Consider the following 16209-nt stretch of genomic DNA (forward strand, 5'->3'; position numbering starts at 1 on the left):
CCTTTTTTTTTATTATAATTTTGATCATGCTAAAGGAAACTGAAGATTCTGCAAACAAAAAAAAAAAGGGAGATGGTATAAAAAGAGGAAAGAACACAAGATATAAAAGATGACTCCTCAAAGTATAAGACTTTCGGCAAAAAGGAAGAAGATTAAAGGATTAAAGAGATAAAGAGGATTCAGTATAATTTGAATTAAAACAATCCGAGTTACTTGGTTTCGGGAAGAGAAGTATGTACTCTTCTTTTACTTCTGGTCGAACTAAAGTTTTTTTTCAGTTAGAGTGAGGCCATGGCTTTCAGAATGCAACATGGAGCATATTCCAGTTAATCATAGTGCCATTGTAAGGCACTTGATAATGGACAGAAAAGCACTTGGCACCCAAACAAGATTCTTTCTCAAGTGTAAGCATGAGTCCCACAAAGTGCCCTTGGACCAAGTCCATATTGGGAGATCCTGAAATCTGTTTGCCATTGCCTTGCACTTCCTTTAGACAGAAGTCCACAAGATACTCAATGGCCATGAGTAGAATGAAGCTGTTGGCTTGAAGGGGTAGGGCTATAGTGCAATTCAAAGTGCAAGAATTTCCTAAACCATGAAAGTGCTTGTCAATAAAATTAATGAGGTGCCTCACTATGTTATCTGCGACGGCAAATTTATTGAAACCAAACACTGCAATAAGCCTTAGAATCTTCACACTTAATAAGAAGCACAGTGGTATGTTGGATAGGCTGTTCATATAGTTAGGAGCTTAATTTGGGGTAATTACATATACAAATTAACTTCCCAACTGCATCCATGGCATACATTGTTCCACATAAAATGGCCACTGGCGTAAACCAACTAACCCCACGACTATCTAACCCAAACTATTGCATGGTTCCCTGGTTCCACTACTAGCCTAAGAGTTGCACCTCATGTTTGATTTTCTTATTTTTTCCATTAACTCTCCAAGAGACTTGCAAATACACATTCATCTTCCATTAAAATACAGGATACAGTTCCAAGTAAGAGACTTGCCAACCTTCTCTCTCTCTCTCTCTCTCTGCGCGCGCGCGTGTGTGCGTGACATGCGAGCGTGTGCATAGAGGCACAGAGAGCACCAATGTCAACACCTAGTATTCGAAGTTGCTTTAAACTTCGTGGTTGTTACATCTTCCTGCCAACTTGCACTAGTTAACATCTGTTTTTTTTTTTGGCGAGTCATCAGTTAACATCTTCTAGATATATCCTCTGTACCTACTCATAGTATTTACATATTATTATGCCATAAACCACCAACACTATACTTCCGAATTCAAATTTAAAATGAGATTAAGGGTACTTATTGCCACCCAAGACCTTAGAATCTCTTCCACTGCCCTCCCATCCAAAAGGTAAATCTGTGACTCCAAACAGAACAACTATGTTACAGTGGTCCTCTCAGTGGCCACTGCACCATCTTTAATTGGCAAGATCATGAGTGGAATCTTTGTGGCTCAGAACTTGCTTAAATCAATCATACTAACAAAATCGGCGTTGTTATAATCCAGTGTAACCAGTGTGCATGGCTTTCTCTGCCTAGAAGCAATATGTACTCTTCTATTCTTTGAAATTATCGTCCTTCATATAAATCTAGCATTGTGGACAGCTATTAAACATATGTATTTCAAAGTGAAAAAACAACTAAGCACATTCATTCTCCTATTATTTTTTGAGAAATATCCAGGATCCGGACCATGGACCTCTTCTGAGAGCAAGCCATTAAAGAAAAATATTCTAGTCAACTGAGCTAACAATCTTTGATCAGAGCATATTCATTCTAGTGCAAATAAAATTGAATTTTTATTTTCATATCGGTGCTTAAAATTTTGTATTTTGGCCTGCACCATCCTAAGAAATGAATAATCACATACAAACACTACAACAACATACTATCACCACAATTCTTCACGCTAGATGTTGGTTTGGGAAGCAGATAGTATAAATCCTACTCTACAATTGCTTATTTGGCATCTATGTCAATCTAATAAATTTTGTAGGAACAATTAATGTAAGCCTTTGTGAATCTAAATTTAGATTTATTCCAAATCTCAAAAGCCGATATTTGGATAAGCTGGAAATAAGAACAGGCAAGTGCTCCTTCATGAACCAAATCTATCTATGTGGTAAGAGCCTACTTAATAATAAAAATTAATCTAAAATCAAAACCCTAGCCAATTATGAATCTTCAATTCATGTCTTGCTGTTAGACCGGTTGCTTTTAATTTTTGACTGTTTGGTGAAAAATAAACAGTTTCGATAAAGGGTCCAATAAATATGAAGAAAAATGGCATGGCTGCGTGCATGTATTTGTATTTTCGTATGCACCCAACAGTTGCCAATGCCCAAAAAAGCAAGGCATATTTATTTACGTGCATGTATTTGTATTTATATTTTTGCATGCACAAGCATACATGAATTTGTATTTATATTTTTGCATGCGCGCTTGTCTCTATGTGTATGTGTGTGTGTGTGTGTGTGAGAGAGAGAGAGAGAGAGCGATAGCTACAAATTTTGACCACGCGGGAGGTACACTGTGGACGACCGAGAGAGAGTTGCCTAGAGTATTTCAGGACATTTTGTTTTCTGATTTTATTGGATGTGTTCGTATCCGAATGATATGAATTGCTCGTTTAAGCAAAAAAGACAAAAACAAAAAAAACGAGCTGCAAATTTTACAAGTATATGACCAATGCATTGCAGCTCAGGTGAAGAGTGTCATTGCTAAAGGGTTCAGTTGAACTAGTGCCCTTGCTCAACCAAAGAAAGCATGAATGGTAATCTTATTTTCAACACCAAATTAAGCATTGAATATACATACTTGGCCTCTTCCACATCACAGAAAATAGTGAGGAGTGATTCTGGTGCTTACATACTGGGGGGCCATTTATGTCAATCAAATGGATGTTCAAGAAGTGGCAGTAGCGATGAGCATGAAAGGAACTCATGCCGGATAGAACAACTGCTTCAAACCAAAATCAAGAAAGCTACAACACTGACAAAGCACAAACTTCCTTATCATATCATCGCAAGAATCCACTGTCCAGCTTTTTTATGGACTCCCACCATCTCATGGAAGAAAGAGAAGCAACAAACAAAACGAACCAAAAATTGAGCTGATGTAACAAGGCACGTTCAAAGATGTTTTGTTCTATAAAAACGCTGCAGGGGCATCTTAAGCCTTGGGTTCCGAAAATCTGCTTCTCTGGAGCCTTCAATCGGTGATGAAGCTGCAGTCCTGAGACCATAACAAGGAGAAGGTAACAAACAAGAAGGCAGTCTGAGCTCTGCATCACTCGTCTCTGAGTACCCAGAAGCAAAACGGAACCCAAGAAAAAAAAAAGAAAGAAAGCTAAAAGCAATCTAGAAGGTCAGGGAATTAAACCTCAGGAACACCACAAAATAATTAGGCAATGAGCAATCCAAATTATCATATTGGAAAACCATCTTCTGCTCATCATCCAACCACCCTCCAAAAAATTTCATCGACTAGTACAAGAGGCATAAATAAAGAGAAGCAAAAGAGGGGTAGTAACTATGAATTTTTATGATGGGATTGAATAACCACCACTGAGAAGAAAAAACAACAATTATCACAGCAGTACAAACAAGTTTCATATATCCCCAACACTTCTCCTGGCCCATGGAAATGCCCCATCCAAAGAGGAAGCATCTGCAGAGATTGGGAGCTTCCCCTCTTTCTTATTAGGCCACTGCCAGATCTTTGACACTGAAAAGCTCTCACCTTTGCCCGCAATCCCTAGCCTCTTCCCCTCCAAAACCTCATTACATGCTGGATTTCCACCAACTCCCCTTCCCCTGAGAGCCTTACCATTACCAATCCTAGTAGAACCACTGCAGAGAGCCACTTGGAGATTGGCCTCCCCAAGAACATAGCGATACGAGCCCATGGAGTAGCACCTCCTTGCATCCAAGCTACTGCTGCTGCTCTCCCCTTCCTCTCTTCTCACAGTGCCTTTGACATCGCCGTTAGCATCGATATCATCACCACCAGCACCACCATCGATATTGCCAAAGCTCTTGAATTTCCCAAGCCTCACTGGGAACACCCTCTTCTCAGCAGCAATGTCCTCCACATCCGCCGGCTTCTGACAGCCAGGCGTCGAGAAGCCATCCTCCCCGTCCCCGGCGAATCCGCCCTCCTCCCTGGGCTCCTCAGAATCGAAAATTGGGTTCTCTATCGACAGGTCCTGCACGAAGAGTGCCCCCCGGCAAAGAGGGCAGGTGGAATTGGAGAGCAGCCAGGTGTCAATGCAGTTGATGTGGAAGGCGTGGCCGCAGATGGGGAGGAGCCGGAGCTTGTCGTCGTCGGCGAACTCGCAGAGGCAGACGGCGCAGTCGAAGGGCTCCTTGGGGCCGACGATCTCCCTGTAGAGGAACACGGGCAGCGCGTCGATGAAGGCCTGGTCGAGGCCCGAGTCATGGAGGTGAAACAGCTGCTGGAGCTGCCGCTGGAGGGCCTCCGAGCCCGAGAGCTCCACTGCCGCCTGGTTCCCATTGGACTGGCTAGAAGAGGAACCAGAGGGGTGCTTCTTGATGAGGAATCTCAACAGGAGGTGGAGGAGGCCAGAGATGAAGAAGATCACTGCCAGGATTACTATGATGAAAAGGACTGCAGGGCTTATTCTACTGCCGGAGGATGGGGAAGATGGTGGGGGCTGGGAGGAGGAGAATGGGAGTGAGTCCCCCTGGAAGCTATGGAGTTGGGGAGATGGAAAGGGAGGTAAAAATCCCATTTTTCTCTTGATTTGCGGCAGAATAACCTAACGGGTTCTGGTAGCGGATGGCGAGGATACAACAACCATCTCCTTGGTCTGGGACCAGGCCCAGGTCATCTGAAAGGAGTAGCTGGGGAAGGCTAAAAATTCAAACTTTTCTGGGAAAAAGGACTAATCCAACTCATTTGAAGAGAAGCGTAGGCCAAAACAATGATCTTTCTTGAAAAAAAAAGAAAATAGATCAAATCCAGAAAAAACAGGTTGAGAAGACGCAAGAGGGAAAGGTTAGATTTTTTTTTTTTTCACAAAACAGCTTTTTTTCTAGCTTTCAGCTAAAATCCATTTATACAAGCAATAGACATGCCAGCAAAGAAGAGGAAAGGCTCAAAGTTCAAATTTTTTGAGGCGAAATCCATTCCCCAGACCATGTATAACACCAGTGCTACAGCTTTAGGAGAAAAACCAAGCTTCCTTTTCCACCCTCAAACCAGCTGGACAGCAAGAGAGTAGAAGGAAAGGGAAAGAGCAAGGTTTTATATGTTTAAGGGGGTGTTGTTGGCCTACCTCTGGTTTGTGGAGTCCTCCATTAGAGTAGTGAGATCTCCTTAAGTTTTCGCCGGAGTCTCTCTTTCTCTCTCCCTCTCTCTCTATCTGCAGTTCCTATCTTTACTCTTTAGCTTCCTTTGTGTCTGGTTGCAGGTGGGGTGGTGGGAGCTCTCCCCAAGCCCGAGGTGGTTTTCCGGTAAAGGCTCAGATGGGAAGAAGAACGGTTTTGTCCTCACTATTAAGATAAAAGGATTTTTTTTTTTACATATAACCCCCTGGAGAGTTTTCAAGAAGTAATAAACTTCAATCTGACACAAAGTAACGATATATTTAGCTAGAGGAGCTTTGATGTTGGAATGAAAATAACTCCAACTCCAACTCCAACCGTTGATTGGGATTAATCTTTGAAATAGAAACATTTTAATCCTTCAAAAAATAAATCTCAAGAAATAAAAATGCTTTAATCTTCAAAAAAAACTAATTTTAGGGGATGAGAACATCTCAATCCTCTAAAAGCTAATTCTATCTCTTCTACTGATAACTTAATTCTGCAAAGTTTAAGAATTTGTTTTATAGCTAAAATCAAAATCAAAATAAAAAAAATCAGTCAATCATATATTTTGCCATTCTAATTTTTATTCAAATCTATTTTGATTTTAACTTTAATTTTGATTTTGGTCGCAAACTAAATACTTAATTTTTGATCCAAATTTTTTTTAACTAGCTTTAACAAATTTAGGGCCTTATTGGAGAATCAATATTTGTTGGGGGGTTTTCTTTTTTTTTTCTAAGAAAAGCACTGATAAATAAAGATATCAACGGTACCTTTTCGGCATCGTGATAGATCATCTGCTACAAAGGGGTGGTTCTATATACACCCCCCCTATTGCTAAGGACACCCCCCCAAAAACCAAAAAGAAAATACCCAAACTAACCTTTAGTGTAATTACCATATTGCCCTTGAAATTTTCTCAGTACCCCCCCTCCTCCTCCTCCGTTTCGTTTTGAAAAGAAAAAAAACCTTGCCCCCCTCAAACCCCCCTTAAACCCCTCGATCCATTTACATCGTTTAGGCGATCTTTGAAGGAGATTTAAGCCCCATTCGAAGCATGGACAAGCAACTAGTGATTTGGGACGAAGATTCGGCCGCAAAGGTACGTGTTCCACCTTGTTTCGAAATTTTTTTTTTCACGGTTCGTGCTCCGTTCGGCACTGGATCGCCGAACAAAAGGCTTCTATTCGGCTACACAGTGCCGAACAGAAGCCTTCTGTTCGGCACCCCTCAACCGAACAGAAGCCTTCTGTTCGGCTGCACAGTGCCGAACAGAAGGCTTCTGTCCGGCACTGTGCAGCCGAACAGAAGGGTTCTGTCCGGCTCAGTGCAGCCGAACAGAAGCCTTCTGTCCGGCTCAGTGCAGCCGAACAGAAGCCTTCTGTTCGGCACTGTGCAGCCGAACAGAAGCCTTCTGGTGCCAAATCACGTGCCGTGCTGAATTTTGTGCCGAACAGATCCTCTGATTCATTAATTCTTGGTGATAAATTATTTTATATGTAGGGCTATGCTACAACCGAATCGAGTATAATTGGATCAGAATTTGTACTGGATTACACAAGCGAATTTACAACTTACCAGGTATTATAATGTATTGTGCAATTTTGTATTAGTTTAGCGAGCTATTTTTACAACTGTGTACTTACATAAATTGTTTAATGTATAGATCTTCAAGAGTAGAGAGGACTTGTGTAATTGGTGTCGTGAAGCTGGGAGGCGAAATGGTTTTGTTGTTGTAACCAAATCATCCGATGCAGGTACCATTTCTAAGAAACCCAGAATTACGTTAGGTTGTGAGAGGGGTGGGACGTACCGAACCAAAAAAGAAAAGCGAATAAAGACTGCCTGTGGGACAAAGAAGTGTGGATGCCCTTTTGCATTAAGAGGAAAGAAATTGGATACTGCGGATGATTGGATATTACTGGTCGTATGTGGAGTGCACAATCATCCCGCTGCAGAGAATCTGGAGGGGCACTCATATGCAGGGAGATTATCTGAGCAGGAGACGGAATTGTTAGTGGATATGTCGAAGAGTTTGGTTCGTCCAAAGGACATATTATCCACATTGAAGGAAAGAGATGCCCTCAATGTTACGACTATCAAGACTATCTACAATGTACGTCAACGGTTTAAGGTTGCAGAGAAAGCCGGGAGGTCTGAAATGCAACATCTATTAGGTAAATTATCAGAGGCTAAATATATTGAGTGGCATAGGAATTGTACTAATACGGATGTTGTGCATGACTTATTTTGGGCACACCCTGGCAGCATTGATTTGTTCCGTGCATTTCCCCGTGTGTTGATAATGGATTGCACGTACAAGACGAATAGGTATCGTCTTCCGCTCTTAGAGATTGTGGGGGTGACATCTACTGACATGACATTTTCAATTGCTTTTGTATACTTAAATTCTGAGCGGGAAGAAAGCTATACTTGGGCATTAGAGAGATTGCGCAGTGTCATAGCTGATGATGTTTTGCCTGAGTTGATTGTTACAGATAGAGACTTGGCTTTGATGAATGCAATTCATAGAGTATTTCCTACTGCTAGACATTTATTATGTAGATGGCATATTAGTAGGAATGTTTTGGCCAAGTGCAAAAAATTTTTCGAATTGAAGGAGAAATGGGATAAATTTATTATGAGTTGGAATGTACTAGTGCTGTCCTCCACGGAAGACGAGTATAATGATCGCTGGAGTGCACTGCAGAGAGAGTTCGGTACCTATCCAGATGCACTACAGTATGTGTCAGATACTTGGCTGAGCAAATACAAGGAAAGATTTGTTGCGGCGTGGACGGATACATGCAGGCACTACGGAAATGTGACGACAAATAGGTATCACAAATAAAGACTCATTTAATTTTAATTTGCCTCAATTGTTATATCTAACTTTCATTTGTTTACTAGGGTCGAGAGTGCACATGCAAAGCTCAAAAAGCAGCTTGGATCAAGCCAAGGAAGTTTCGAGTCATCTTGGACTAGAATACATGGATTGATTGAGTTGCAGCACGGCTCCGTTAAAGCCTCATTGGAGAAGAGTTTATTGGTAGTGCAGCACAACTTCAAGCCAGCTGAATTCAAAGAGTTGCGAGGTTTCATATCTATAAGTGCGTTAAATCATGTCCTCGCCCAATCGAAACGAGCCAATTCAGTTGGGTTTGATGATTCAAATTGTGGGTGCGCTATTCGACGCACACATGGTATACCATGTGCTCACCAGATTGCGCGGTACAAGGTGGAAGGTCGGCCCATTCCTCTCGACTGCATAGATCCTCATTGGAGGAAACTTGATATTCTGCCTACCCCCCCCCCCCGTGCAGCCAATTCAGTTGAGTTGTGATGCAGAGTTAGATTTGATTGCGCTATGATTCAAGAAGTTAGATGGGGCTTCTCAATTGCAGATGATCAAGAAGTTACGAGAGATTGCAAGTCCAGATAGTACACCTCTTTTAGAGCCTGCAAAACGGAAGACCGGTTCACGTGGGCGCGCTTCAATGAAGGTTGATACGTCTACTCGACGTGACCCGTCTGCGTTTGAGTTGGTTCTATCTGGACAGGATAGTTATTCATCTGGTGTTGAGAAAGTTATTCATCTACTCAGATTCAAAAGAGGCGGCCCAAGCAAAAGGTAAGTACCAAATATTTATTTCCTTACAATAGGTATCACAACGTCTACGGGACGGTCCGTGCCGTGCCGGTATGTGATGTGCCGATACGGGACATGTCGGGACGTGCCGTGCCGAGATGTGCCGATACGGGACATGTCGGGACGTGCCGTGCCGAGATGTGCCGATACGGGACATGTCGGGACGTGCCGTGCCGAGATGTGCCGATACGGGACATGTCGGTACGTGCCGTGCCGATACGGGACATGTCGGGACGTGCCGTGCCGTGCCGGTACGGGATGTGCTGAGACGGATAACTATTTGGATATTTCTGCCATTGTTACATATTTTCTATCATTTGATATTATTTGCAGGTTTTTCGTACTAGAGCCCAGTCACATACGCCCATTATCTATATTGATGCTATTCCTTCTGCCTTGAGACCATACATCCAGCATATCAAGGATGTAAAAGCTGATGGGAATTGCGGATTTAGGGCAATAGCTGACTTACTGGGATTTGGAGAAGATGACTGGGTGTGTGTTAGGAAGGATTTATTGCAAGAGTTGCAATGTCATTCGGACCACTATCGCACATTATGTGGTGTGGAAGGGACGATTGCTGAGATCACTCATGCATTATCATATTATGATGATTGTCCACCATATGACAGATGGATGACTATGCCGGACATGGGTCATCTTATAGCATCCTGCTATAATGTTGTCCTATACCATCTCTCGTTGCAACAATGTCTGACCTTCCTACCTCTCCGTTCTGTGCCAGTACCTCTTCTATCCCGCAAAGATATCGCTATCAGATTCGTAAATGGAAATCATTTTGTTGAGGTACTACGTTCACAACACTTGCGAATATTTAATTTTGCTTATTAAATTTTGCTTATTTATAATTTTGTAGCTATTAATATTTTCTTATTTCTAATTTTGAAGGTGTTCTTGTTGCCGGGACATCCCGTTCCGCCAGTAGCGACCAACTGGCGAAAATATCATCTTCCTTGTGCTACCGGATGGGAAAATTCATATGAAGCCCGGATTCAACAGTTCAAAGAGAGCATCTCACCTAATGTTATAATTAGCGAGACAGTAGAGTTAGATTGATTGTTTATATATGTACAATTTTTGAAAGTTGTAAACAGATGTAAACATATGAAGACTGTTGTTTCCGTTGAGATTTCAGATGTAAACAGAAACATACTTAAGAGCTGGTGGGAGCAAACAAATCAAACAGGGGAACTAATAGACCTTTCTGATGTACAAGAACTTAACGGTGACAAGCTTGAGCAGATGATTAACACATTTGGTGGGTTTGATCTGGTTATTGGTGGAAGTCCATGTAATAATCTTTCAGGTAGCAACCGCTATAGTCGTGATGGGCTGGAGGGTAAACATTCATCTCTTTTTTATGATTATTTTCGCATCTTAGACCTTGTGAAGTGTATCATGGGGAAGAACTTCTGATTGCACCATCTCACTTTCTTGTTTTTGAGCAGGCATTATCATTTCTTTTGTTGGAAAAGAGGGCTCTGTGATGTTCTTGGTCAGGTGAGCGAAGCGCAAATAGGCTGCGTGCTTTATTTGGGGGAGTGAGAAATTAAGGGGGTGGTAGAGCATCTTTTAAATGTTTGCCTTTGATGATTGAGGCGGATTTTCTGATAAGCAACAGTTATGTTAGCTATGTATTTAAAATGTTGAAAGATCATGAGGATGTTCTCTTTGAACCTTAACTTGCATTGCAGAGTTAGATTGATTGTTTATATATGTACAATTTTTGAAAGTTGTAAATTTTTTTGGGCTCTTAGAGTCATGTACTGTGAAACTCCATCATCAATATAAATCAAAAAATATCTGTCTTCGCATTGTTAGATTGATTGTTATGTGCACTGTTATATTTGTGTAAAATAGAACGAGCCAGGCTTTACAAATATTACACGTAAATGTACCAAAAATATATATTTTTCATTAATATCAAAGGCTTTACAAAGATTACAAAGGCTCCATCATCAATCCCTATGACGCCGTCGTCGACGCGTGTACTGCTGTACGTCCGAATGAGAGGGTGCTGTACTCGGGCCAGGCTCATCACCCAGAAGTAACTGATGCATCTGACAAATAGCATGAAATAGGTGCCCGGCACCTAGTGACGTAGCCTCTGAGGGACCCATCCGTATAATGTCGGTACTGATACCGAGTGCATCTGCATTACGCCGCCGGTGCATGTCAGCATCATCATGACCTCCCCTAGCTCCAGAATGAGTACTCGAGCGCAGATGAGGAGGCTGAACTGCAACGTGCGTGATACGGAGATACCACTCCATGTATCCCGGTACGTTGTCTGATGGCCGGGTAACTGGGTGGCTCCTGCTCGCCTGGCTCAGCACGTGGTCCTCCCACCGCTCCCAAAGCTGATCCATATAGGAGTAATGTATCCGGTACGAGCCTGCTGTGGAACCTCTGTTGGCTCGCGTAGGGGCTAGTGGCGCTCGAGGGATGGTCTGAATACGACCAAACTGTCTAAGAACCCTTTCTGGATGATAGGGTTCTACGATATCAAGGCACTTGATGGAGCCACTAAAAAATGCGATATCAATATATGGGCGATCTCCCCGAAGCCGATGATGGGGATCCCAAATAACCTGCAAAACAAAAGGTCCATTTCAGTTTTATACTATATCGCATATTAAAAGTACTGACAAACACAAGCAAATGGTAATATGATACGTACCTCATCGATGCTCAAAAGGTCCAATGACTCACGTAGAACCACTAAATGGTCCATCGTGGTACGGGATGGAGTACCGGGCATCCAGCGGTGCACGCGGGGACTGGCATCAGTATACTCGAGCGACGGGTGAGGACTGAGTGCTGGAAAATGCTCATAAATCCATGCCTGCAGAAGCGTCATATAACCACTGATATGTCTCACTGATGACCTCGACGCAATCCCCAACTGCCGATACAAATATGCTAAGGCAGCTGTACCCCAGGCATATGTGCTCACCCTATCCAGATCCCGCAGTAAACACAGATACGCTATAGGCACCCTGGTCCCACTCTTATCAGCAAAGAGTGTGCAGCCTAACAAAAATAACAAATAGGCTCGTGCTGCACACTCTATCCTCTGCTGGCTGTCTCTATCAGATACAGAGTGAAACTGAGTCCTCAGCCACTCCATCCTCACAGACTGACCGCGCGATGACAGTACCTCCTGACGCGCGTCTCCAGCTGACACCCCCAACAACTCCACAAGTAGCTCCTCAGCATCCCGATCACTCATCCTCTCAGGAGAAACTGCTACTGAGGCACCTGCGACAGGAATCCCTAAAATGGCGGATACATCATCCAACGTGATAGTGATCTCGCCAAATGGTATATGAAAGGTGTTCGTCTCGGGCTGCCATCTCTCTACGAAGCCTGAAATCAGAATCTTATCGATGAATCGATAAGAGCACTGTACTAACTCTATGAGGCCCGACTGCCTCAATAGTGCTTTGAACCTGGTATTTGGTTGGTTTGAAGACCACCACTTCCATTCACCAACCTTGGCAGTATGGTTCATGCACTTTAGTGGAGCCCGTTCCTGTAATATAAATGTATAATTACTACTACTTTATAAAACATCAATAAACAAAATATAATGCTATAACAAATAAACAATACCTGTTGCCTCCAGATGGAAGCTGCTATATGCGTCCTGAAACTGATCAGGACGGACTCATCCTCTGGACCTCCTGGACATGGTCCAACGGACTCATCGTCTTCGCCCCTAGCGGGCATATCATCATGCTCTGACTCAGGAGAGGGCGATGGCATATGAGCAGGCTCGGGAGAAGCAATCCTAGCACGACGTCTCCTAGCTGACGCCGTAGGTCTAACTCTGGCGGGACCGGGATCCATGTCTGAAAATATAGAAATTCAATGTTAGGCTATATCAAAGAAAATAATTCAGCACGGCACGCGATTTGGCACCAGAAGCCTTCTGTTCGGCTGCACAGTGCCGAACAGAAGGCTTCTGTTCGGCTGCACAGAGCCGGACAGAACCCATCTGTTCGGCTGCACAGTGCCGGACAGAAGCCTTCTGTTCGGCACTGTGCAGCCGAACAGAAGGCTTCTGTTCGGCACTGTTCAGCCGAACAGAAGCCTTTTGTTCGGCGATCCAGTGCCGAACAAAAGGGGAGGGGGGGAGCTACCTCGAGGTGGTCGTGGAGGCGCCGGCGAGGTGCTCGTTGCTCGGGAGATGGCCGGGGAGGTGGTTCCGGGAGAAGCCGGCGAGGTGGTCGGAGATCGGGAGAATGCCGGCGACGAGAGGGAGAAGGGGGAACGGGGGGGTTTTGGGCGTTGGCGAGGTGCACTGCACCGACCGGCGACGAGAGGGAGAAGGGGGAGACGGAGGGGGTTTGGCCGCCGGCGAGGTGCTTGAGGCGAGGTTTTTTGGGCGGAAGGGAGAAGCCGGCGGGTGTTTTGGAGGGGAAGAGCGGGGTGGGGGGGGTTTGGGGGGTGTAGAGAGCAATTTAGGTGAGGGGGTGGGGAGGGTGGGGGGTAATTTAGGAATTTTTAATTTTTTAGGGGTGTCCTTAGCAAATGGGGGGTGTAGAGAGTATTTAATTTTTTTTTAATTTCTGGGGGGTGTCCTGAGCAATAGGGGGGGTGTATATAGAACCACCCGCTACAAAGCGGTTTTGCTTGTATCATCAACCTGTGAGCCACAAGTCTACTAGCTGCGGAGAGGATGACGCAACCTTCATCTGTACTGACGTTAGCATATCGATTAGGGATTAGAATTGACGGCTCAGATCCATCAAATCTGTCGGGGAACATCACGTTGTCAGCATGACTTGGTAAATGACAAGGACTTCGTCGCTGAGCATAGGAGAAACGGAGGTCTTGCGTGTCTTGAACAGGTTCAATCTAAGCTGCTTTCCTCGTCCATGCCTTGCTCGAAAGATGTATCGTGTATCATGTGCCACCAGGGTGGTCGCCTGGTGGTAAGGAGATAATAATTGCATCGGATTGTTCGAGTTCAAAAATATATATATCGATTAAATTAGAAGACCGAATACTTCATGTTTGGATGGTTTATTAGCGGATATGCTTTTTTTCCATCTGTACCAAGGTGGCGCTGGATGATGTACCCACACATGAGGCGGTGAGCCTAGTGGAGTGAGCCCACGGGTCAGAGAAGGCATGCGAAACCTACGACCTGTATCAAACATTCCTTGGTAGAAGGGAGGCTCAGTGGAAGCTGCTACCCGGGTGGGCTGGCCCTCCCCCCTCCTATTTTTTGACCCAAAAAAAAAAAGATGTATCGTGTAACTTTGGATTTAGTCAAGATTAATAATAATAAGGTATTGCAGGTTATGCTTACTAAATCCTTAAATGATAGGTTATATTTATCCATCTGATCATGCTATGTTATATTAGGTCGAATCAAGCGGTACAAAATATATCGTATTGCATTAGTTTGGTATTAGTATTTAATACGGATGGCATATCGATGTCCAATATATCAAAAAAAAAGTTGTACCATAATGATGTTGTATTAGTATGGTGTTGATATATGGTTTGATATCGAGAATTTTACTTAAAAGGCGTGTATAATAGAAATCAGTGGTTGCATGGATGAAAGGAAAATAGACTTGAGCCCCGTTTGGAAGATCAAAAAGTACTTTCTGGCCCTCCAAAAATACTTTTGGATGAAAAATGGTGTTTGGTAAAAATTTCAGAAAACTGTTTTAGTTTTTTCAGAAAGCTAAAAACAGTTTTTTAAGAGAAGCTCTATTTTGGAGCTTTACGAAAAAGCTGTTTTGGGCTTTATCGGAAAACTATTTTTTTGACCAAAATACTCATAATAAAATATAACAATTGCATACTTTGTCTCATTATAAATTTAAAAATATGTTGGAGCCCTAACAAAAAATCCTAGTCGTAGATCAGACGCCAACATTAATTTATGCTAATAATTATAATATTTTATACCTTTATTATTGCATTACATAATAAATATAATATTATATCATATTATATCATAATACATTAATGTGTTATGTTAAATAATTTAATATTATTTTAAATTATTATGCTATAGTATACAATGTTATATTACTATATTACAATAATATTATATTATATTGCAGTAATATTATACTATATCATATATTTATGTATTAATATATGTTATATTTTATTATACTTTGTTGTATAATACTATGCAATGTCCTTTATGGTAATTTTGTCATATAAAAGTATTTTCTCAATTTGTTTACCAAATACATGTTAAAGTGCCATAGCATTTTAGAAATATAGTTACTAAACAACAAATAGGTTTTTATGAAAGTTCTAATTTCAAAAGCTCTACGGCCAATAGCTCTACTTTCAAAAGCTCTACTGCCAAACAGCTTATTCAAATACGGCTTCGGTGGTTTTCACTTAAACCTTCAACAGTTCGTTGTGCTGTTCCAGTTGGTGTACTTGAAAAAAAATAAAATAAAAAGTAATGACATTATTTAACGGTACTTTTATCTTAGCTAAGGTTTATCAGCGTCCAACGTACATACAAGATAGCAGCACCATGCATGTGCTGCATCTTTGTATCACTCCAAAATTTTGCAAACAATTCTCTTAAAATTTATAAAATAAGCTCAAATAGGGACACACGGCGGCAACAGAGGCTAATATAGAGACAAATGGACAGACTCATGGTTGTTTGATTAGATGCAAAGCACCGTATGTCAGGGCCTTTTAGGTGAACCTTTTCATCTTTCAGTTTGTTTTTTTCTTTTTTGAAAAGAAGGGAAGAGGGGGAAGAGGGAACCAATTTGAGTAGGGTAGGTTTCGGAAAAAATTATATCTCTGTACTATCGAAACAAATTAGGAGGCACAAATTCATAAAATTTGTGGAGCCCCAGGATAATGAATCAAGTCCTTGAAAACGAAAAACTTGATTGGCGAGGAACATCCCTACTGTTGTGCGCACGGTGTAGAGTATTATTTCTCAAATTTCAAGCGATGAATTTGAGTAGGAGGGTTTCGAAAAAAAATTATATCCTGCACTATATGCACCATAAAAAAAATAGAAAGTATGAATTTGTAAAATTTATGAAAACCACCGGATAACGAATAAAGCCTATAGAAATGAAAAACTTGATTGGTAAGGTGCACTACGAATATAGTACATATGGTGCAGAATATAATTTCTCAAGCGTAGAAAATTAATAATGAGGTAGTCC

General features: G+C 42.2%; 2 protein-coding genes across 2 annotated transcripts; one reads left to right on the top strand and one right to left on the bottom strand.

Moving 5' to 3' along the window:
* Window positions 1-3427: 3427 nt before the first annotated feature.
* On the bottom strand, window positions 3428-5532 carry LOC103700846 (RING-H2 finger protein ATL46). The gene has a single exon (XM_026802141.2). The coding sequence runs from the start codon at window positions 4776-4778 to the stop codon at window positions 3636-3638; it is 1143 nt and encodes a 380-aa protein (XP_026657942.1). The 5' UTR covers window positions 4779-5532; the 3' UTR covers window positions 3428-3635.
* Window positions 5533-9998: 4466 nt separating this feature from the next.
* Window positions 9999-10710, top strand: LOC120104399 (DNA (cytosine-5)-methyltransferase DRM1A-like). The gene is made up of 2 exons (XM_039115433.1): window positions 9999-10367; window positions 10477-10710. The coding sequence occupies exons 1-2, from the start codon at window positions 10133-10135 to the stop codon at window positions 10530-10532; spliced, it is 291 nt and encodes a 96-aa protein (XP_038971361.1). The 5' UTR covers window positions 9999-10132; the 3' UTR covers window positions 10533-10710.
* The last annotated feature ends 5499 nt before the right edge of the window (window positions 10711-16209 follow it).

The sequence above is a fragment of the Phoenix dactylifera genome, chromosome 1 (genome assembly GCF_009389715.1).
Source record: "Phoenix dactylifera cultivar Barhee BC4 chromosome 1, palm_55x_up_171113_PBpolish2nd_filt_p, whole genome shotgun sequence".
Lineage (NCBI taxonomy): Eukaryota > Viridiplantae > Streptophyta > Magnoliopsida > Arecales > Arecaceae > Phoenix > Phoenix dactylifera.

Coding starts and splice junctions, on each gene's coding strand:
- LOC103700846 (XM_026802141.2), bottom strand. CDS start 4,778: ATGGGATTTTTACCTCCCTTTCCATCTCCCCAACTCCATAGCTTCCAG.
- LOC120104399 (XM_039115433.1), top strand. CDS start 10,133: ATGAAGACTGTTGTTTCCGTTGAGATTTCAGATGTAAACAGAAACATA. Junction 10,368..10,476: donor TAGTCGTGATGGGCTGGAGG/GTAAACATTCAT, acceptor GTTTTTGAGCAG/GCATTATCATTTCTTTTGTT.